At 43.1% G+C, this 22,447-nt stretch overlaps 1 protein-coding gene across 2 annotated transcripts in view; it reads right to left on the bottom strand.

Moving 5' to 3' along the window:
• The window catches only part of tmem117 (transmembrane protein 117), a 336,326-nt gene extending 314,932 nt beyond the window's left edge, over positions 1 to 21,394 (bottom strand). The window contains exon 1 of one of the 2 annotated variants that reach the window (XM_086009384.1): positions 20,994 to 21,394. In XM_086009384.1, the coding sequence (XP_085865510.1) occupies positions 20,994 to 21,111 (118 nt within the window). In that variant the 5' untranslated portion in view covers positions 21,112 to 21,394. The remainder of the gene's footprint in view (positions 1 to 20,993) is intronic. The other variant, XM_086009385.1, reaches the window with a different exon arrangement.
• Between the last annotated feature and the right edge of the window lie 1,053 nt (positions 21,395 to 22,447).

Below are 22,447 nucleotides of genomic sequence, written 5' to 3'. Positions count from 1 at the left end.
TTAAGGTGACAGTGAACCCAGTCCTTCACACGGTACAATATCGACTTCCACGGATTGAGGATATTTTCACCTCGCTATCTGGAGGTGAACGCTTCACCAAAATTGATCTGGCCCAGGCGTACCTGCAAATGGAGGTAGAAGAAGCCTCGAAACAGTACCTCACGATCAACACTCATAAAGGTCTCTACCAATACAACCGGCTGGTGTTCGGGGTAGCATCAGCTCCGGCTATTTGGCAAAGGGCAATGGATCAAGTCCTGCAAGGGATTCCAGGGACCCAGTGTTATTTGGACGACATCCTGGTCACGGGCGAAAATGACAGTGATCACCTCGCCAACCTGGAGAAGGTGCTCACTAGATTAAAGGAATATGGGCTACGAGCTAATCGCCACAAGTGCGAGTTTTTCCAGAAGCTGATCTCGTATTGTGGCCACGTTATCGATGAAGAGGGGTTACATAAGTCCCCTGAAAAGATTGAGGCAGTAGTCAAGGCTCCAGCACCGGAAAATGTGTCACAACTGAGGTCGTTCCTCGGGCTGGTGAACTACTACCATAAGTTCTTACCAAATTTGTCTACAGTATTACACCCACTGAACACCCTACTGCAAACGGGGGTACCATGGAAGTGGAATGATGAATGTAAACGAGCTTTCCAGAAGTGCAAAGAATTGATCACATCAAAAGAGGTGTTGGCCCATTTCAACCCAGCACTACCAATTTGGTTGGCATGTGATGCATCACTCTATGGTATTGGAGCGGTGCTGTCGCACAAATTCCCAGATGGGTTGGAGAGGCCAGTAGCCTTTGCATCTCGGTCACTAACCTCAGCCAAGCGCAACTACGCCCAGATCGACAGGGAGGCCCTCAGCCTAGTATGGGGAGTTAAAAAATTCAACCACTATCTGCATGGGCAGAAGTTCACCTTGCTGACTGACCACCAACCACTTGTCTCCATCTTTAATCCAAAGAAGGGCGTTCCGGTGATGACTGCACAACGGCTACAAAGATGGTCCCTTTTTCTAGGGGCGAACCAATATGAAATAGAGTATAAGGGCACGAAACAGCATGGAAACGCTGATGGGCTATCACGCCTACCACTGCCTACTGTGGAGGAAGCACCAGCAGTGGACCCTATCGAAATATTTTATTCATCGATAATTGAACGATTGCCAGTAACCAACGCGGATATAGAGAAGGAGACCCGCAATGATTTGACACTGTCTCGGGTATATGATTTGACGGTGAAGGGATGGCCAACACATGGCGACTCACTGTTGCCAACATTCTCATCCAGAAGAGAACAGCTGTCTGTATGCCAGGGGACAGTGATGTGTGGATGCCGAGTGGTAATTCCATCCAAGTTACGGGAGAGAGTGCTCAATGAGCTTCACGAAGGCCATCTGGGAGGGGTGAAAATGAAAAACCTTGCTGGGGCTTATGTATGGTGTCCGGGGATCGAGCAACAAATCGAGGACCTAACAAAGAGCTGCTCAGGATGCCAGAAGGTCCAAAATGCACCACCACATGCCCCTCTACACCCATGGGAGTGGCCCTCCTCTCCATGGCAACGGGTGCATATTGATTTTGCTGGTCCATTCATGGACTCAATGTTCTTAATAGCCGTGGATGCGCACTCAAAATGGCCTGAGGTGATCAAAATGTCCTCAACCACTACAGAGAAAACGATTGCAGTCCTACGGACCATATTTGCCAGGAATGGCTTGCCAGAGCAGATTTGCTCTGATAACGGACCAGAGTTTGTGTCCGAAGAGTTTCGGAAATTTATGAGAAAGAATGGGGTAAGGCATTACACATCCGCCCCGTATCATCCAGCCACAAATGGATTGGCTGAGAGGTTCGTACAAACCTTTAAAAAGGCGATAAGTGCCATGTGCGATGATGAAATTCCACTACAGCATAAGGTGGACAATTTCCTGTTAGCCTATAGAAATGCGACACATGCAGTTACCAACCAGACCCCGGCCATGATGTTCTTTAACCGAAGGTTGAGATCTCGTCTGGATTTGCTCAGACCAAATGTGCGAAGAAATGTTGAGGATAAGCAATTCCAGCACATCAATGAGAAGCCGACAAGGAGCTTCAATGTAGGACAACCAGTCTTGGCCCGCGACTACCGAACAGAGAAATGGCAACCCGGAACGATATGCACACGGCAGGGGCCATTAATGTACACAGTGGATGTCGGGGAGAACATTGTGAGACACCACGTCGACCAGATCCTAGCGTCACAGGAACGAGTCAACCCCATGGCTCGCGTACCTGGGGATGAACCCGACATACCGGTAGCATCTACCTCAGAAACAGTAGCAGTGGAAACTGATGAACTAACCGACGAAAGGGGGCCAGAATCGCCTCCGCACCAAGAACAAGGACCTGAGGAAAGGCGCTATCCAGAAAGGATCAGGAAGCCGCCCCAAAGACTGAATCTATAAATGGACTATTTCAGTTTAATGTGCATGTTAAAGTGTTAACTGTTATTTGAATTGTATGGGTACTGTTAATCTAAAAGGGGAGGAATTGTCGTGTTTGTACCTTTAAGAGAGAACTACTTTTACAGTTCCTGTATGCTGTAGTGCCGGCAGTGACCATACCTGTATATAAGCCTTGAGCATGCCTCTGTACTGTTAGTCTTTAGACTACCCTCCTCCAGTAAACACCTGTTGATTGTTAAGTTACAGCCTCCGTCTAGTTATTGGAAAACATCATACTTTACGAATCACGGATTCAACAATTGTTATGGGAATAACGGGAGATGGTAGGGAGTGGAGGGAGTAGTGGGGGATGTGATGGGAGGGAGGTGGTGATTGGGGAAGGGAGCCACCGAGGGCCACCTTTTTCCCCCATAGCCCCCACTCCAAAGGCAGACATTGGAGGCTCCTTTCCCCACCATATTCCCAACTCATTAAATGCAACATCATGGGAAATCGACCAGCAAAATACTAGAGTTCTTGAGACTTCACGTTTATTTCACCTGCTTCTTGTTGTCTTGATTTATGAATGCTTATGAGTGGCATAATTAAGGCTTGAATCAGTAACTTAAAGCTCCTTTACATTGGCTTGGTACGTTTTTCTACATTAAAGGCACTACATAAATGTCAATTGTTGTTGTTTTAATAGGTAAACACACGATAGCTAATGCCTGCAATATACATTTTGTCCATTGGTGGTGCTGTGGTGCTCCTACTATCTTCACTGAAACCCTCAATCAGTCTCGGGCTTTCCACCCACCCCAGCTGCTCTTTGCAAAGGTCTGTTGCACCTGCTACAAATAGTTTGAACTTACATAACTTTCAGGTATTTTTAATACACCTGCTCAGTTACAATTCCCTTCCTGTTCCTATTTTCAATATTAAAATCAATGTTTCTCCCAATGTAGGAATCTTTGGACTCAATCATCCCTGAGCCCAACACATCCCCATTTAATAATCTAGTTTTATTTTGCCAAGTGTTCTGCACTGATATTGAAAAGTTACTTTTATTTTTAAAAGCTCTGTGCGTTTCCCTGCTTCCAAATAAAAATGGCCCGTGTGTCACATACCGTACGAACATAATTAGCAGCAGGTGTAGGCCATACGGCCCAACAAGCCTGCTCATTCAATAAGCTGATCTTCGACCTTAACTCCACTTTCCTGCTTGATTCCCATATCCCTCGAGTCCAAAAATCTATCTATCTCAGCCTTGTGTATATGCTCAACCACTCAGCATCCACAGCCCTTTGAGATAGAGAATTCCAAAGATTCACAACCCTCTGAATGAAGAAATTCCTCCTCATCTCATTCTTAAATGGCCGACCCCTTATCCTGAGACTATGCCCCCTAGTGCTAGGCTCTCCAGCCAGGGGAAACAATCTCTCAGCATCTACCTCAATCCCCCTCAGTATCTTATATGTTTCAATGAGATCACCTCTCATTCTTCTAAACTCTAGAGAGTATAGACCCAATCTACTCGCGAACTCTCATCATAGGACAGCCCTCTCATCCCCCATTTGAAAGATATGTAAAAATTCCCTGAGGTTTCCAATGTTAAAATCAACAAGTAGAACTGTAGAGTCTCATCACCCAGCCTAACTTCAGGTATTTATTCAAGCTACTATTTTAAAAAAAAACAGGGGTCGAGTTTCCATTTGTTTTGCATCCAGATTCCAGCACAATCGGCCGAAGCAGGGCAAAAGATTGGGGAATTTTAGAAGTAATGAGTTACACTCAAACCCACTTACGTTCGTGTTTTCTGCAATCTTTTACGCTGCTTCAAGATTCAATTTGCCTAAATCAGGCCTCGCCCACAAAACTGGCCACGTCACTAGGTCAAAATTACGAGACTCCGCCAATTGTGTTAGTTCGGGAAGGCTCTTCAAATTGCGTTTATTTTCTTAGGCACACAAGTACGTTTTTAAGTATTTTTCGATATGAAAAATCTTTAATTTACTAAGGAACTGACTATGGCACCCCAATGAAACTGTTAAGTGGTTGCGTATAGTTTTTTTTAAAGTCATTTTCAGTGAATTTTAAATCAGGTTACTCACAGGTGGATGACTAGACACTTATTAAAAATGCTTATTTTTGGTGATAACCCCATTTTCAACTGTGCACCAGGTTACCACTCTTAAATATGCCAAGAAATAGTTTTTAAATGGGAAGAAAAAAAATAAACAATTACCTTCTATTACGCTGCTCGATTGCGCTGGTTTTATGGAAGACTTTACGTTTGTGATTATGCGAATAAACTTTAGCAGAACCTTGAACTGGAACCTAACCAGTGCAATTTCAAGTGCATTTTGGATGCAATTTCCAAAACGTATTTTGGACTCCCTCATTTCCTATTCAAAGTTGTAACCTTTGTGCCCTCGGACAGTTCTGCTCCCCCTTCCATACATCGTTTCTGCATCTGCTCACAGGTCTCCTGCCAATAAATTGCCTCCCACTTCTTATTCTTGCTTTTCTGGCTAGGATTTCAGTGGGGTCTACTTCAGCCAAGTTCCCCACCATCACTACCCTGCGGCGGTTGTGCAGCACTTTGGAATATCCCAAGAATGCGCGAGGCACTCTATATAAATGCAAGTTCTTTCTTACTCCCTGTGCACCCGATTCATTCTACTTGGCCTCAGCTCATCCGATACTTCGCTACCCATTTCATCGGGTCTGAGGCTCCTGTGTGTGGGTCATAAACTGAGTTAGGTGGGATTGATCTGGGTGAGCAAGACAGGAAGACATGGAGCACAAGATATAGGGGTGAGAGGGTACTGAAAAGGGAATACAATGGGACCAAAGCCGTCCTGGGACCGGGAGTGGTTAGTGCAAACAGAAACAGCCAGAGAAGGCAATGGGGAGGGGTACAAGCAGCGTGTGTGTGACACAGGAACCATGATTTAGGAGACGGGAAGTCTTGATACTTGAAAGGAAAAGATTTACAGGGCTATGGGGAAAGAGCAGGGGACTGGAATTAATAAGATAGCTCTACCAAACAGCCGGCACATCACAATGGGCTGAATAGCCCCCTTCTGCGCTGTATCACGCTATGATCCTAGTGGGCAGGAGTGGAACTCACTCCATTGTTATAAAACAATGGATCCTCCAACTCACCATCAGCAATACCACGGGAGAGGCAGAAAGAAAGAATCTCCCCACAGGTTTCCCCACTTCCGGCCTGCTCCAAATAAATAAATCCAACCGCCACCACCCCCCACCCCTCCCTGGGCGGGGGTTTCCCTATTCCACCATTGTTTAGATAAATAAAGTCATTACACCTCCTGGTTACTTCCCCTTTAAAAAAAACAGCATTTCCCCGCCTTGTTTAAAAAGTTGTATTGAATTGTATTCCTGCTTTTCCTTGAAAATAATCAATATTTCCTCCACATCACCTTTCCCTATACTTCCCCTTTCAATCTAATGTAAATGAAACAAATAAATGGAACTTGCCACCAGCATGATACTTTGTGCCTGTCCCCATTCAAAAATCAATAATGTATCCAGTTTTGCTTTTTCTGTGTGCGGGGCGGGGGGGTGGAAGGGTGGAAATGTCAATATTCCCCCCCAACCCAAACCTGTTGCCCTTGCCCAGAGATGCCTCATAGTTAATTAATAAGTAAATAGTTAATGCTGCTTACCCCATCTATAGAAAACATTTTTTCAACTGCACACGCTTCCTATTTTCATACTTACTTCCTCTTCTTTTGATTTTTTATCACATCTATTTGACATGTAGTAATGCCTGAGTAACAACTAATTCAGCACCATATGTAATGTCTAGTGTAACTAGAACTGTAAAGCCCCATTAATCCATATATTACTGCATTAAATCAGTGGCCTGATGTTATGATCTACCTAGCATTAAAACCCATATTGTCAAAAAACAGAATATTCTCCCTCACTCGCTCAGGTAATTTGCCAGTCCATAGAAAATAAGGTGCACACAGTACATTAAGTATAAAACACTCGAGACATGAGTATTTTGCCTCAATTTTGAAGATGTTATACCGTATTCACCCTTCTCGTAAGGTCTTGTACGAATTTAGGCAAACAGAGGTAGTTATGCACCAGACCAGCCTTGATTTTTGTTGCTTCCCGTTTTATAGAAATTCCTGTTTTATTGCAATTTGTGAGGTTGTCCTGAACCAGTTGTAATTAAGTGAGTCCCACTATAAAGATGGAAAATTCTAATGACTGTACGCACTTGAGTCAGCACCAGAAGGCTCCATTCTAATGGTTCATAGTCGTTCAATTGCAAGAAGCATTTTCTTTTTACTCACAACCCCCCTCTTTCTTGTAATCAACAGTTGAGCTAACATATGAATATTCTACAAACAAGCAGAAATTTCCAGTAAGTCCCATCTGTAAAAGAATAATCAAGTTTGCTTATGATGCAACCTAATTCAGCACTTGCAAGATTTTTTAAATTATTTTTGTGTAACTATCTTAATGCAGTTAAAAAGACTTCAAGACAGAATATCAATGAAATAGTTAAGAGAGACAGACTTGTACACATTTGGAAACCCGTTATTTAATGGGATTGTCAACTTGCTTAGACACATTTTCTAACGTGAATCTTCCTGCATCTAGACAGAATAGATGCAGGAAGGATGTTCCCGATGGCGGGGGAGTCCAGAACCAGGGGTCACAGTCTAAGGATAAGGGGTAAGCCATTTAGGACTGAGATGAGGAGGAATTTCTTCACCCAGAGAGTGGTGAACCTGTGGAATTCTCTACCACAGAAGGCAGTTGAGGCCAATTCATTAAATATATTCAAGAAGGAGTTAAATATATTTCTTAAAGCTAAAGGGATCAAGGGATATGGGGAGAAAGCAGGGACAGGGTACTGAATTTGGATGATCAACCATGGTCTCATTGAATGGTGGAACAGGTTCGAGGGGCTGAATGGCCTACTCCTGCTCCTATCTTCTATGGATCTATGTATCTAACATCTGGAATGACAATCAGAAAACACAAACCTAATTTGAAAGGAGCCAAACCAGTGTAAAAAAATGCCTTTGCATTCACACTGAGCCACTACAACAGACGTAAGATTTATTGAACCAGATTTTGCTGTAGCTGGGCATCCAACGGCGTCTATCATTAGTTAGACTTGCCCCATGCACCCTTCAGCTCAAAAACATTTTGCCCACAAAGTGCACAGCAAGGGAAGCAGAGCACCTGGGACCTGAGTGACCAGGGAAACCAACAGGGTATCTCCTTAAACAATGAGATTTAAGGGTTGAGAAATAAACAGCAGAACGACTGAAAGAAGAGGGTGAATTAAAGGAGGTGAAATCAATGTCAAATCAGGTACAGAAAGCGAAATAAAGAGAGGGAAAAGAAAGATTGGATTAAGAGAGAGAGAAAGAGAGACAGAAAGGAAAAGTGAGAAAAAAAGTTTTAATTTAAAATGTGACATTTTTAAAATCTCCCCCAAAAATTCAAAATCTGAAGGAATGAGACTCCACACTTGTAATAGTTAATTTTCAGTGCCAGAGGTTGATTGGCAGTCATTAACACTTATCACATCATTAAAAGGGTACTTACGCTTAGCCTCACTGTTAGTTTGACTACAAATTCTGGCTGAGTATCTTCCTTACAATCAAGAAAACAGCTAATGGTGGAACATTTTAACTATTACATATACTCCAGTCACCACCAGAGGGCTCCATTACTGTTTCACGTGGTTCCATTGCAAGAGACAGATTTTTAAATTGTGTCACCATGCTACATTTTTCAGATAAGGCAAGCTGCTCAAAATATGCTTACAGAAGTAGAAAATACATGGTCAGTCATATTGGACGCGGTATTTATGAAGCAACTTTCAGGGTCATATAATTTAGTGTATTGCTACATTATCAGAAATGAAATGACAGCTGGCGTCAGAAGTACCATTAAAAAAAACAATTTAGCAATAATATAATGAATTCGTGTTCTTCGGCGTGTCCTACAGTACTCATGATAAAGAATGTTACACTATGCTGCTGGTCCCACACTGAATTATTACCTCACCAACCCTTAACATGCCCTTCCAAAGACTCCAACTGCAGTGCCATTAGTGATGAAACATAGAAACATAGAAGATAGGAGCAGGAGTAGGCCATTCGGCCCTTCGAGCCTGCTCCGCCATTCAATGAGGTCATGGCTGATCATCCAAATTCAGTACCCTGTCCCTGCCTTCTCCCCATATCCCTTGATCCCTTTAGCCTTAAGAAATATATCCAACTCTTTCTTGAATATATTTAATGAATTGGCCTCCGCCGCCCTCTGTGGCAGAGAATTCCACAGGTGCACCACTCTCTGGGTGAAGAAATTCCTCCTCATTTCAGTCCTAAATGGCTTACCCCTTATCCTTAGACTATGACCCCCTGGTTCTGGACTCCCCGGCCATCAGAAACATCCTTCCTGCATCGAGTCTGTCCAGGCCTGACAGAATTTTATAGGTTTCGATGAGATCCCCTCTCAATCTTCTAAACTCCAGTGAGTATAAGCCCAATCGACCCAATCTCTCCTCATATGTCATTCCTGCCATCCCAGCTATCAGCCTGGTGAATCTTCGCTGCACTCCTTCCATGGCAAGAACGTCCTTCCTCAGGTAAGGCGACCAAAACTGCACACAATACTCAAGGTGCGGTCTCACCAAGGCCCTGTACAACTGTAGCAAGACATCCTTGTTCCTGTACTCGAACCCTCTTGCTACGAAGGCCAACAGGCGCAATACTAAATCTAGTACAGTACCAGCATATAGAAAACAAAGCAATCCGTTGTTTTAAATTGGCAGCCCTCCCTCAAGCTCCTATACGCGTTTTTTTTTAAAGTGGCTTTCTCCTTCACGTAGTTCCTACATCATCTGATGGTTCTACTTAAAGGGCCAGGACCAAACTCAGGATGTATTGGGACAAAATACACCAGCTGAAAGGTAGGGCAGATGAGTGAGTAGCAGGCCATCCAAAAATTCAAGTGTGTGGAGCCAATTCAAATGGACGTAACCAGTTGTCCAGAATGCTGCTGGGGCATGTGTGATTTCCAATAGCAGTTAAGCAACACATCTTGGATCTAAAGCTAGGCTGGCTCGTTAACCTCACTTTGCTCAATAGCTCTCCACCCTCCCCTTTGTTATCTTTAACAATGTGCAGCAAGCCTCCTAGTTTCCTTATGTGTAAACACGATGAGAGAAGTTTTGATTTGATCTTACAGACAGCATTGTTAAACATTCAAACAGATGAACCCAACTGATCAAAAAACAAGTGATGAAATGACTAGGCTGATAGAACGCCTGGGTTTCTCCAGCCTTTCTTCTTTGTTCAGTGGCTTGGGTGCATTCCGTGAGGGAAACACTGAAAAATCAATAAATACATTCCCCCTTCAAATCAAGACATGAAATGTCAATACTGGGCAATGCAACGTTATTTCAAAGTGTTGCAGACCTGCAAGTAACATCAGCATTACGCATTCCCAGATCAGTTATAGCATAGGTGATACATATGGTAAAGCTCCAACTTCCAGTAATCCTGTCACAAGAACAAAAAAAAATATATGGATTGGGAAAAGGCCACTTTGTCCATCAAGCACATTCTTTCCAACAGATTGTGTACATGTTGGTCTATAATGGATCTTATTCAAATTACTTCATTTCGTGGGAGGGAATGAGCACAGGTAAAAGGTCCTTGGTGACCGCATTTTTTCCCAATTCTCAAAACTATTCAACTGAAAACTCTAGGGTATCAATCTAACATTGTAATCTACGTTATTTGAACTGTAAGCCAAAAAAGACTCTTCTGTGGTCTCAGCATCACTGGTACAATAGTGTTCCTTAATCATCTATGTCTGTATCACTTTTTATCCCATTCCTAACCAGATGTTCATCCATATACTGTTTGAAAGGAGATAGTCAATACAGCTTGAATTTCTTTTATATTGGCATCTATGTCACTGCCCTGTGGAGGAGGAAAAACCTCTAGCTTGTTGGGGGGCGATTTTCTGCCGTTGGAGGAGGCGGGTAAGGCGGGAAAATCAGATTCAATGAGGGCGGGTTCGGAACCTGCCTCCTACCCGCCTCCGCGGGATTTTGCCGGTCTGGAAACGGTCCTGCCTCCAGCTGGCCATAGCGATACTTGTGATCATTAAATGCTCGTTAAGGGCCTCTCTAAGCCTATTTTCAGAGGCCCTCGTGATTTTGCGAGGCTTTCGGCGTGCTCCATGCACCTCCTAAACCACGCCAGGTAAACCTGGCGGGTCGACTCGTGGGTGGCCTCCTCACTGCTGCAGGTCTAACAAGACATCGTTTATTGCAGCAAGGATTACTTGCAGGTGCCAGACCTTGGCTTTAAAAGGTCTCTGAGCACTTTTAGAAGGCCTTCCGAAGTCGGAGGTGCTGCAGCTTGACTCAATCAACCTCCTTGGAAGACCCTCTCCCCGCTTGCAATGAGCGCTTCCCCAAAGGAGGCATCTACAAGCAGCATGGGAACCATTCGTTTACTTTCTGCATGGACCTCAGATGAGGAGGAGGAGGAGGAGGCTGAGGAGAAGGAGGAGGATCTGGAGGAGGTCAGAGCGCCGGTGTATCGACCAGCGACAGCACGCGAGCACATGGCTGCCCGAGATGCAAGGGATGAATTTATCCTGGCCAGATTTGCATAGGTTGCCCAAGTTGGCACGTCCTTGGTTCCTTCCTACGACATCATTGAAAATGGACATGACTCTCTGGCCTCCTTTCACTCAGACCACCAACCTGACAACGCAAGTGTGGTGGAGCCTGCAATGTGGAGCTGCCTAAGGTAAAAGAACAAATGCCATAACGCCAACATTTTGGCTTCAAATCATTTTAATGCTTTCCAACAGGGATGGCATTTCATCAATACACATAAACATTCTCCCAATCTGCACACAGAGCTGGAGGTTATATCCCTTGCCAGCTGTACCCACAGAGGTTTCTTTGGCCTCTTCCTCCCAGATGAGTGGAAGAGCACCTCCATGCTAGCAGTCATCCCCTCAAGCAACATTTGCAGTGACTCATCCGAGAGCCTCGGGGAAGCCCTTGCCTTGGAATTGGACATAGTGGTTTCTCAAAATATGTTGCAGGTGGTGCAGCATAGTCGAGTTACAGTATGCAGACGACGCTTACGTCTGCGCTCACTCGGAGGTCGAACTCCAAACCATCGTCAACACCTTCACCGAAGCATATGAGAGCATGGGTCTTACACTAAACATCCGTAAGACAAAGATCCTCTACCAACCTGCCCCCGCCACACAGTACTGCCCCCCGATTATCAAAATCCACAACAAGGCCTTGGACAACGTGGACCACTTTCCATACCTTGGGAGCCTACTGTCAACAAGGGCAGACGTCGACGACAAAGTCCAACACTGCCTCCAGTGTGCCAGTGCAGCCTTCGGTCGCCTGAGGAAGAGAATGTTTGAAGACCAGGACCTCAAACCCGGCACTAAGCTCATGGTCTACAGAGCAGCAGTGATACCCGCCCTGCTGTATGCCTCAGAGACATGGACCATGTACAGCAGGCACTTCAAAGCACTGGAGAGGTACCACCACGTTGCCTCCACAAGATCCTGCAAATCCATTGGCAGGATAGGCGCACCAACATCAGTGTTCTTGCTCAGGCCAACATCCCCAGCATTGAAGCTTTGACCACGCTCAATCAGCTCCGATGGACGGGTCGCATTGTCCGCATGCCCAATACGAGACTCCCAAAACAAGCGCTCTACTCGGAACTCCGACACGGCAAGACAGCTCCAGGTTGGCAGAGGAAATGCTTCAAGGACACCCTCAAGGCCTCCTTGAAAAAGTGTAACATCCCCACCGACACCTGGGAATCCCTGGCCCAAGACTGCACAAAGTGGAGGAGAAGCATCTGGGAAGGCGCCGAACACCTCGAGTCTCTTCGCCGGGAGCACGCGGAAGCCAAGCGCAAGCAGCGCACATCAACCCAAGCACCCCACCCACCCATCCCTTCAACCACCGTCTGCCCCAACTGTGACAGAGACTGTAAGTCCCGCACTGGACTCATCAGTCACTGAGAACTCATTATTAATGTGGAAGCAAGTCATCCTCGGTTCCAAGAGACTGCCTAAGAAGAAGAAGAAGATAGGCAGAAATGCTGTGGAATGAGCCAAGGGAGCAAGAAGCCATAAAATCAGACTGGAAAAGTGCTGTCAACAGGCGGGTTTCAGTCCCAAAACACTAATTGACCAAGGGCATCTCACAACTCTGAAATCGAGTGGCCAATCAGGGGAAAATTGCAATTTTTTGAAAACTATCAGTGGAGGCGGGTTTCAAACCCACCCAAATGGAAACCTGCCTCCATCTCGTCTCCAGTGGGAAAATTGCCCCCTAACATTTTGTACTGTAAAAGTATTCTCAACTCCCAAAGACATTGGGGTAGATTTTTGGGTGATTTGTATCGGGGTCCTCTTGATGCTAGAGGACCTCGATTTGCATGGGCTAATGAGGCTCCCGCCCACTCCCAGTGGGCTCCTGGCCGCCTATTTTCAAGGCTCCAACCAAAATGGTAGAGACCCAGATGCCGGTGGGAACAGGGCAGTTAGGGCTGTGCTGCTATTGCTATTTTAAGCATGCTACAGCCCCATTACCACCAGGTGAAGTGGACAAAAATTGGCCCCACGGTTTCAAAGGTATCAGCCTCTCGAGTGGCCATTATGTGTGTACAGCTGAAACTCATTCATCAGGCACACGCATAACTGAGGTACCATTACCGCTGAACCTTTTCTCGTCTTCACCACACACACTTCTAGCAAGGGCCATTGGATAGTGATCAGTAGCAACAGAAATTCTCCTCCCTAAACCGGGGACACTGGCCACTTCTAATGTTGCCCAGCTGAGACCAGCATCAGAGCAATCCATTTTATATTTGTTCTATAACTACACCTTAAGCTAATTACCCATCTTTTAAAATCTAGGTTTTTGAACCTGAATCACCAGTTATTGGTCTACTTTTCTACAATAAAAAGATACATTTTGTGACTCGTAGCTTAGGGTTTTAAATCTTTCAAAAAACCTCATCACTTTTTTAAACACTCTTCAGTGTATCAATGTGTTTTTGAAAATATAGCACTCAAAATATCTCAAATGTATCCAATGAGTTGCGTGACTTTAAAATAACCTGTTTCACCACATATAAAAAGAAAGAAATTGCATTTATATAGCGCCTTGAAAGAAAAAAAAGCCTTTCATGACTTCAAAGCACTTTACAGCCAATTAAGTACTTTTAAAGCTCAGTCACTGTTGTAATGTAGGCAACGCGGCAACCAATTTGCGCACAGCAAGCTCCCACAAACAGCAATGTGATATTGACCAGATAACCTGGTTTTTTTTTTAGGTGATGTTGATGAAACACCTCTGCACCAGAGCTAGCTACTCCCTCGCCAAGCTGTTCCAGTATAGATTTGACCCGACCATCTACCTGACAACGTGGAAGATAGCCCAGGTATGTCCTAGCCACAAAAAACAGGATAAATCTAACATGAAAAATGACTGCCCTATCAACACTTCACCACAGAGCTTATCCAACTCTAAATTGCCTACAAAGAATGAAAATGAAAAATTATTTGAAAAGAAAAGGGAGAAGGAGAACTTTTGTCCAGGTTTTGCAATTGCCGCAGAATTAACAGAACCAAGAAAGAGAAAGTCTTTCAATTCAATACACCATTCCATATAGATAACATTTAAATTTGTGTAAAAATCTCATTTTTGGAAGATATATCTAATTATGTTGTCAATTTTTATTCCCTTAGGGACTTGTCACTGGGGTTCTCCAGTCATAACTCCATTGAGATAAATAATAGGTGTGCCAATTAGCAGCTGAACGGCAAACCTCATATGTGAGCACGAGGGATTGCCCGGAATATGAATTGGGAGACACAAGTCAACACTGGCTGATTGCACGCTATAATTAGGAGGCAACGAATATCAAAAAAAGACAACAATTGGAAGAGGAAAGCATAAACACTGCAGGAGAGAGCTAGAAATGCAAGATGTACAGGAAACTTTGGTTTATCCGGAGGTTAACTGTCCGGAATGTTCGAGCCACCGGCAAAAATCAGGAGCCGTTTCGTTAGGTTTTTTTTCTTTTTGTTGCTTTTTTTTCCACCAGTCAGGCTCTGCAAGGTCTCGCTGAAGCTGTTGCTAAGCTACAGAGACGCTTGCAAGGTACGGCCGACTGTTTAGAAGCTGTTGCTAAGCAACAGGGTTTGTTGCCAGGTACGGAGCTCAAAATCTCCGTATGTTTCAACATTAGCGCTGGTTTGTCCGGCAGTTTTGATGGGACGGCAACAGCTCGGTCCCGTCGGTGCCGGATAGCACAAAGTTTCCTGTACTTGCAAATAAATATAGGCAAGGTGCCTCTGCTTTGTTCCACATTCATTTTATAGTTTTTGTCATGTACCCTTCCCCCCCCCACTTAGATATGTCTCAATCGCAAAAAAAAGCAGCAAAAGAAAATCAACCACCAAACAGTTTACAACAATGTACAACACATAAATCCCAAATGAACACTGAAATTACAAGTTACCGTCACTGTAGAACAAACTCGAATCAATTCAGACTCACCTTCATAACTCAGAAAAGACTGAACTTCTTTGAATCTACTGTTTGCTTAAATCTCCCTCCAGCCTTCAATCATTACAGTTTCAACACTGTCAATAGCCACAACGGTTCAATGCAAGTCAGAGGAAGTCACAATCAAACTGTACAGTGCTCTGGTCAGGTCACAGCTTGAGCATTGTGTCCAGTTCTGATTGCCAAGACACAAGGGAGACATTCGAGTGCTGGGGCAGTGGAGAGATGAGCCATGAGACTGATCATTGGTGTCAAGGGTGGGAGATATGAGAAAATATTAGAGACTCTCAGGCTTTCAGCCTGGGAAGGAGGCATTTGAAGTGATCTTATGTAGGTATATAAAATAGTAAATGGTATGGAAAATGTATAACTGCAATATTACTTTAAATTGAATTGTGGGAGGAGGGCAAGAGGACATAGGTCCAAGTCAGTAAAACGTAACTTTAAGACTTATATCAAGAAGTTCTCTTTCATGCAGAGAGTGATCAACACTTGGAATAGACTTTCAGATAGAGTGGTGTAGGTAAAAACCTTGGATACATTTAAGAAGCAATTTGATGCTGCAGTGGGGGCGTGTCTGTAGGGTGCCTCTAGATGAATAAACTAATATGGTCCAAATGGTCTTATTTGTAATCAGTATGAATTATTACAACCATAATCTGTTGGGTTAAAAAATTTACAGCGTGAGTAAAAGGCTGTCCTTGGTTCAAGTTATGTCAAAGACTTTGCTCTTAAGGTTTATGACATCATTTGAACAGATTGATCAAATTGCTACCTTATCGCTTACACCAGTTCCATCCAGTTTCACATAGTTATAAATCTGCTACATTTTACCTACAGTGTTTCCTGCAATACCTTGAAGATGAAGAGTTTTCTCAAATGAACTGTCAAATATGCCAGGCTGGCCCTGATTGTCATTAGTGACTGAAATTTCAACAGCTGCTTTTACTTGGGAGAGCTGGGTTAATGATTACAGCCAAAAAAAATAACAAAATCCAGTATATTGCTGACATAATCACTCCTTTAGATCTGTCAATTATTGAAAAAGCTGATTGAGACAGCCGTGGGGAACTGTGACTAACAGTTAAATATACGAATTGTGAAATGGGCCTGTATTAAAAGGTTTGTTGTTAACTTCTATGCTGCAAAACAGCATTCAAAATAGTATTCCAACTAATAGATATTAGCTCCCACTCACCAAAATTATATTCAGTCAGGATGTAGTGAATGACGGGCAATTTTGTTTGGTCTATATGTGTCTGGAGAGGTTACCGTATACTCAATGTATATTTAATCAAACACTTTCTTCAGGTTGATCATGTGTGCTGGTGTAATCGAGCTAGTTATTTTAGTGGTGCTCCCCCCGAGGGGACACTTGTGAATTGGTCGCTTTGTGGTACCTGTACTGGAGCATCCAATGCCTTTTCACTGGTCCAGAAAAAATAGGTGTGCTTGTGTAGTATTAGTGCTTGAGTAGCGCTTGGGGTTAAAAGTTTATTTATTCACTCTGTACTGAAAATGCCCTCCAGGGCCAAGTTGCTGCTGCGGCAGACTCCCAAAAATGCTGCTGTGTTTTTAAAATGTGGCAATCCACACATTATCTACGGTCAAATGACATTTCATTCTGCCTTTTGTGAATTGATGAACGAAACAACATTACCTTTATGATACTGCTCACCAATGGTGAGGTCCATTCAACTACAGCAACCTTTCTATCCTATCAAATCTGATCTTCCCCAAAGCTCAGGAACTTTCTATTGGTGTAGAACATTAATTACAGGCCCCAGACTGTGTCTGTGGTCAGTCGTACATTGATGAACTATGCCAGTCAGCCTTAAACCAAGAGCTCTTACTAGCAGCTACGTTTCTTAAGTGTCAATATTCTGGTATCTAAATGGCCACACCAATCTTCCAAAACTAATGTAGTGAGTACTCAATTAAGCCTGTTAGCACATATATCTATGTTAATCACTGTCCAGCCAACACTTGTTTGGACTCATTTTCAACTTCCTTCATTGAAAGAATGATTTCTGGGAATTTGCTACGACAAGATGGGGAGAAATCTATACAAATCTAGAATATTATAAAACCTTTACATATGTACGCACTTCCAATCCATCACACTTTGGACGTTTGTCTGATACAAATTTCAGTGTAATACTTAAAAATAAATAAAGGAACAAAGTTAGTCATTTGCAAAGCACAAAAAATACTCAAGGAACAGAAAATATTGTAGCCACAATGTCTGCAGGCTCTTAAATAACTTTTCTACAAACAAAGCCAGAATCTTTTAATTTCTAGCCTGATCAGCAATTAACTTTTAAATGAACATTAATTAGACTTTGCAGCCAAAAAGGAATATAAAGCTATAATTTGGCAGCAGAATAATGTGTTCCATGGTATAATGTTCCTTTCTTTACAAAACAGTGCATTCTCTGACTTAGAATGAGCAGTGCCATGAGAGATTTGCAAGTATATAAATAAAAGTACAGCATGCATCCATAACTCTCCAGATATTATACATTGTTAAAGATGCAAAATCTTTTTAAAAAAATGGTAATCATTAAACCGAAAACTGATATTTACATGCAATTTGCTGACATCTAATTGACCTGAAGAATTTACAGCTTTCAACAACTCTGTCTTATCCACAGTGTTGTGACAAGTGACTCCATCCTTCTTAGGAGTAGGGTTGGTCGAGTCAGTTGCAATGTTAGAAACTAATTTAATTATCTCCACCAATTTTTGGAGCCTATTTGACAATGACACTGTCAAATTTCAGTTTTTCTTTATTTGTTCTTGGGTTGTGTGCAACCTTGGCAATGCTGCATTTATTGACCAGCATAGTTGCCCTTCTTCTATCGCTGGTGAACTAATGGCAAGTCTTTTCATATTGGGACTTGAAACTGAGATAGGACTGTCGGTACCAAAGTACCCTACCTACCAAAGCTGTTCCACTTCTTTGTTATTGTGACAGTGCATCTTTTTTGAACCAAAAGCAAGCTGTTTGAACATTATGTGGTGCTGTGCACCAGGAGATATGATCTGCTTTGTCCGACCCAGGTGGATAGAATGCCAGTTTGAGGCAGCAACTCTCTGCTGCAAACTGTTCTAATTAGCCCTGCTGTACAGTAAACTATTGCATTTGGCATTTCTTTTAACATGTCAACAAAACAGTACTCTAATGTAGATCAAGTAACAGTCAGCTGTGCTAATTGGTGTCTTATTGGACAAGACCACTGGCAACTTTGAAGGAGTTTGCAACACAGCTTCATAGCTTGCATCTCTCAGAAACATCTCAATGTCCTTCAAACAGTGAATTACTATTTTGGAGTGCAGTGACCGTTGTTATACAGACAAATGCAACAGCCATTTTCCACATAGCAGGAACCCACAAACAGCAATGAAAGAATGACTACTTCCTCTGTCTCTACTGATGTTGACTGAGAGAGGAACATTGGCTAGAACAGAAAGATGGGTTCTCAGTTTAACGTCACATCCAAGGGCTAGCACCTCCAACAATGGATTGCACTGGAGTGCCAGTCCACATTATGTGCTCAAATCCTATTAAGGCTTGTACACATAAACCTCTGATTTATAGGGTGGCTGTTAGATACATTTTCTATGTGTTTGTGTCTGCAACTGATTGACATTTCTTAGCAATAAGAGCAAATTATCTCAAGAGTCAGCCGACAGCAATACCACTGAAATATTACCTCCCTGGGAAGGTACAGCCTTCCTCAGAGAATTGCCAGAAGAACACTGCGATCTCACAAAGAGGGACAGGAGGATACGTGGAGCCGTGGGATTACTCGTTCCTCCATTGCAAACCGACTGGCTATGACTTTCAAAGGAAAGTGGCAGCATATAGATTCTTAGCACCATTCCAATAAAAACTGCATAAAAATTCTTCATTATTTTTATGGTGGCAATTGAAATCATCAATCATGAAAAATATCCATCTAAGATTGGAATGCTATGTATGATATTTGACAAAAATGGAAACTGATCATGCTAGCTTTAAATAACTGTTCTCTGAAAACAATGCATTAAATTAAAACTGACAAAAAGTTATTAAAAGACATGTTTCTGTAGAGATAATGGCCTAGAACTTGGATTTTGCCCGAATTGGGGCATTGCCCTGGTGCAGCACACGGACCACACACCTAATGAGGCCGGCGGCAAATTGATCTGCCAGCCTCATTTGCTTATTATCAGCAAGCTGCCGCTGCCAGTCACAGCTCCAGAGGGGCAGCAAGATCAACCAGCATCGAAGCCAGCCAAGGTCATTAGGAGAGTCCATACGTGGGGAGAGGCAATCGGCAGAAGGACAAACAATGGTCGGCGGCGGCTCACGGATTCAATTTGGAATCGGGAGTGGCACTCCTGATACTCTCAGCTCCACAATAAGGTAAGTAAAACAGTCCAAACGGTGTGACAGCCCCCATTGGTCCCTCTAAGGACGGCTGGTTTGACTGCTAAGCGCCTGAAGAAACTGATTGCAGCACGCGCCGTGCTTGCTGTGGGCACGCACAACAGCATTTTGCAAAGGGGGCCGCAAACAGGCCCCCTATTTGCCCAACGCCTATTTCAAGCAGGTGTTCTGGACGCCTACGGAAGACCCTTCACCGATATGGCGGGTTGCGCACTTTCGATACGGAATGAGCATGCCGGAAGTGCGCCATCTGCCATATTGGATCCTTAGATGCTCATTCTGCACATGTAAACCGGACACAGCGCGATCCAATTTCGAGGCCAAAAAGGTCAAATTTGGTAGTTTCACGTAAGGTGGACTGGGTGCACTACAACATACATTGCTCCCCAGTCACCAGAGTGGATGGCCACCTTGCATTAGTCTTTGGAGTGCTATTGAACCTGCATCTATATCACTATCGGTTCTGCTGTACCCCACTTAGAGAAGTAAATAGATAATGGATTCAGCTAATCAATATGATTGATGTAAGGATAACTCCCAGAGCCAGCAAGTAGGAGAAAAAATCTAACTACCACCTTCCAACGTTTCCCGCTGTCCATAGCTGGCTTACACTCTCACACAGTACTTTCTCTCTCAACCTTGACTGGTATCTAGGTAGCAGCTAAAGAAGTTTGGTATTAAAAAGATTTATTTTTTAAAAAGGGCTAAATGTATCATATACAGTCAGCATTGGGCTGATAAAGTGCAAAGCAGAACAATTGAGACCCTTTGTCTATTGTATGGCTGCAAAAGGCAACTATGCAATACCCAGTGAAAGAATCCTGTTTATGAAAACCTAATCAATATTCATCACAAACATCAAATGCAAGGCGTATTGATTTTTTTTTCTCAAAGTACTGTACTTAAACTTGTTAATTTAACAATGGATTAGTTGCAGGCTACCTAAGAACTGGGCCTACAGTAACACTTCAAGTCTAAACTGTTCCATAAATTAATCGTTTTCTCATTATCATACGCTTTTAGGGGAATTAATCTGTACCTGACCAAATGCATCATTAAATAATCATTCCCATAAAGATCTGGACTATTTCCTATCTTTTGTCAGTTTAATCTGATACCTTTTTGGTATTTTTTTTTTAACAGGTTGGTAAAATTGTTCCACAGCATAGCCTAGTTAAATCTAAAATAGGTTCAGATCTCTATGTATTTTTTTAAAAAGTCCCACAAAACTGTTGTGCACTGTAGTACATGCAGTAATGTACACGTACAGGTCCAGTATTCATAACAATTGCTACATAAAATAGAAATTGGCAAGGGCATCTGTTAGCATGCTACTTTGTGATAGCCTGAGCCAGTAATAACATTAGGGCCTATTTTACTTTAAATGAAATATCCATCCAACTCAGGGTTTATTTGCTCAATTTACTTTGGTTTAATTGAGATTTAAACCACTGGTTTTGATGGCCTGTTCCCTTACCTTTCATGTTCAAATTCCTGCATTTTCTGCTGTCCTGATTCATGTCCCTTGTCTTTACAAAGCTTTCCTTTATCCCTTCTGTTGTCTCTGTGCTCTGGGCTGAATCAGAGTGGTGCATTTGTGGCAGTCACAGTGTGGTCATGCAGCTTCCCGTGCATTGGCCTCTTGTTTCAGCCAGGATTTTGTTGTACGAAAGCACAACCTCTGGGCTGAGTCATGTGCTTCAATCAAGCTATTACCCTTTACTGTTCCTTTCATTTTCCACAAATTCGATATTTAGCTTGTATTTCAAAGGGCTATTTTTTTACTCGAGCAGTTGGAGATTTGGCAGGTTTATAGAGCCACACTGTTCATCCTCAGTTTAAATTATTGTTATTTATAGAAATTCTACAAGCATGTGAGAGATGTGTTATTTCTGTACTGTATAAGTAAGCATCTTTGCAAAAGGAGGGGCCATTGCTCTTCCAGCTAATCAGTTAAAGCTGCATTGTCACTGAGCAATTATTTTAAAATTTTAAAGCACTTCCTAAAATAATCCTAATCTGAACTAGAAAATGATTTTAAATCCCTTTCATCCATAACATAAGGCTTTTGTATAGGTTTATCTTTAGTGATTAATTCACTCGTGGGTTTGCCTGCTGGCTAGTGGACTGAACCCTGTGGTCTAGTTATGTCCATACAGTAAATGGACTGCTGTAAAACTAAAGAAATCTTATATTGATACAGCTCAAAAAATTGATGTGCAGCAAACCTTGTTTTAATCTTAAGAGTTATTTTGGGGTACATTTCACAATTTACTTTAAAATCTTACAAGGCAAAACAGCCTCAGCATCTTTTGTGATTTCGGACTATGCAAAATAACATTGGTACTGTCAGGGATTCGTGTTTACTTTTAAGCACGACATTTATTTTTAATCTTTATTTTTTGGAGAGATTTATTTAAGCTAGCATGAAAAAAAAACAGAAATGAATCACTGGCTCAAAGCTGAAAGGTAGCAGCCAGTATGGCCGGAATTTTGCCTACCTCAGCTGGTCCGGTGTGGGCGGTGTCCGTGAGGGGTCGTGACGTCGCTGCTGGCTCCATCCCGCTGCTGAAAATGAACTTACCTTAATGGGGCCAAAACAGCCTGGTTGCAGATTGCAGAGGAGGTCACAAGCCCAGCGCATCACCCGGCCCAATTAGATGGAGCGGGTTTGGTGATGTCATTCATGACGCATTTTCAGCCGAGTTAATTAAAGGGTCATGGCCACATTAGATTTGAAGTTTAATCTAACATAGTGCTGTCAGTGCACTACAGCATTGGAGTGCTGCAAACACTGACAATAACTGCACAGGGGCAGAGGGCTGCACCCAGGTTCTCCAATGACTCCCTCCATATGCTCTGACTCCCTCCATATGCTTATGGAGGGAGTCAGAGCATGCAGGGGAGGTCCTCTTCCCTTCCGATGGGCGG

The sequence above is a fragment of the Somniosus microcephalus genome, chromosome 16 (assembly GCF_052327205.1).
Source record: "Somniosus microcephalus isolate GS21.2 chromosome 16, FLI_Smic_1.0, whole genome shotgun sequence".
In the NCBI taxonomy this organism is placed as follows: domain Eukaryota; kingdom Metazoa; phylum Chordata; class Chondrichthyes; order Squaliformes; family Somniosidae; genus Somniosus; species Somniosus microcephalus.
This window is presented reverse-complemented; position numbering and strand designations above follow the sequence as displayed.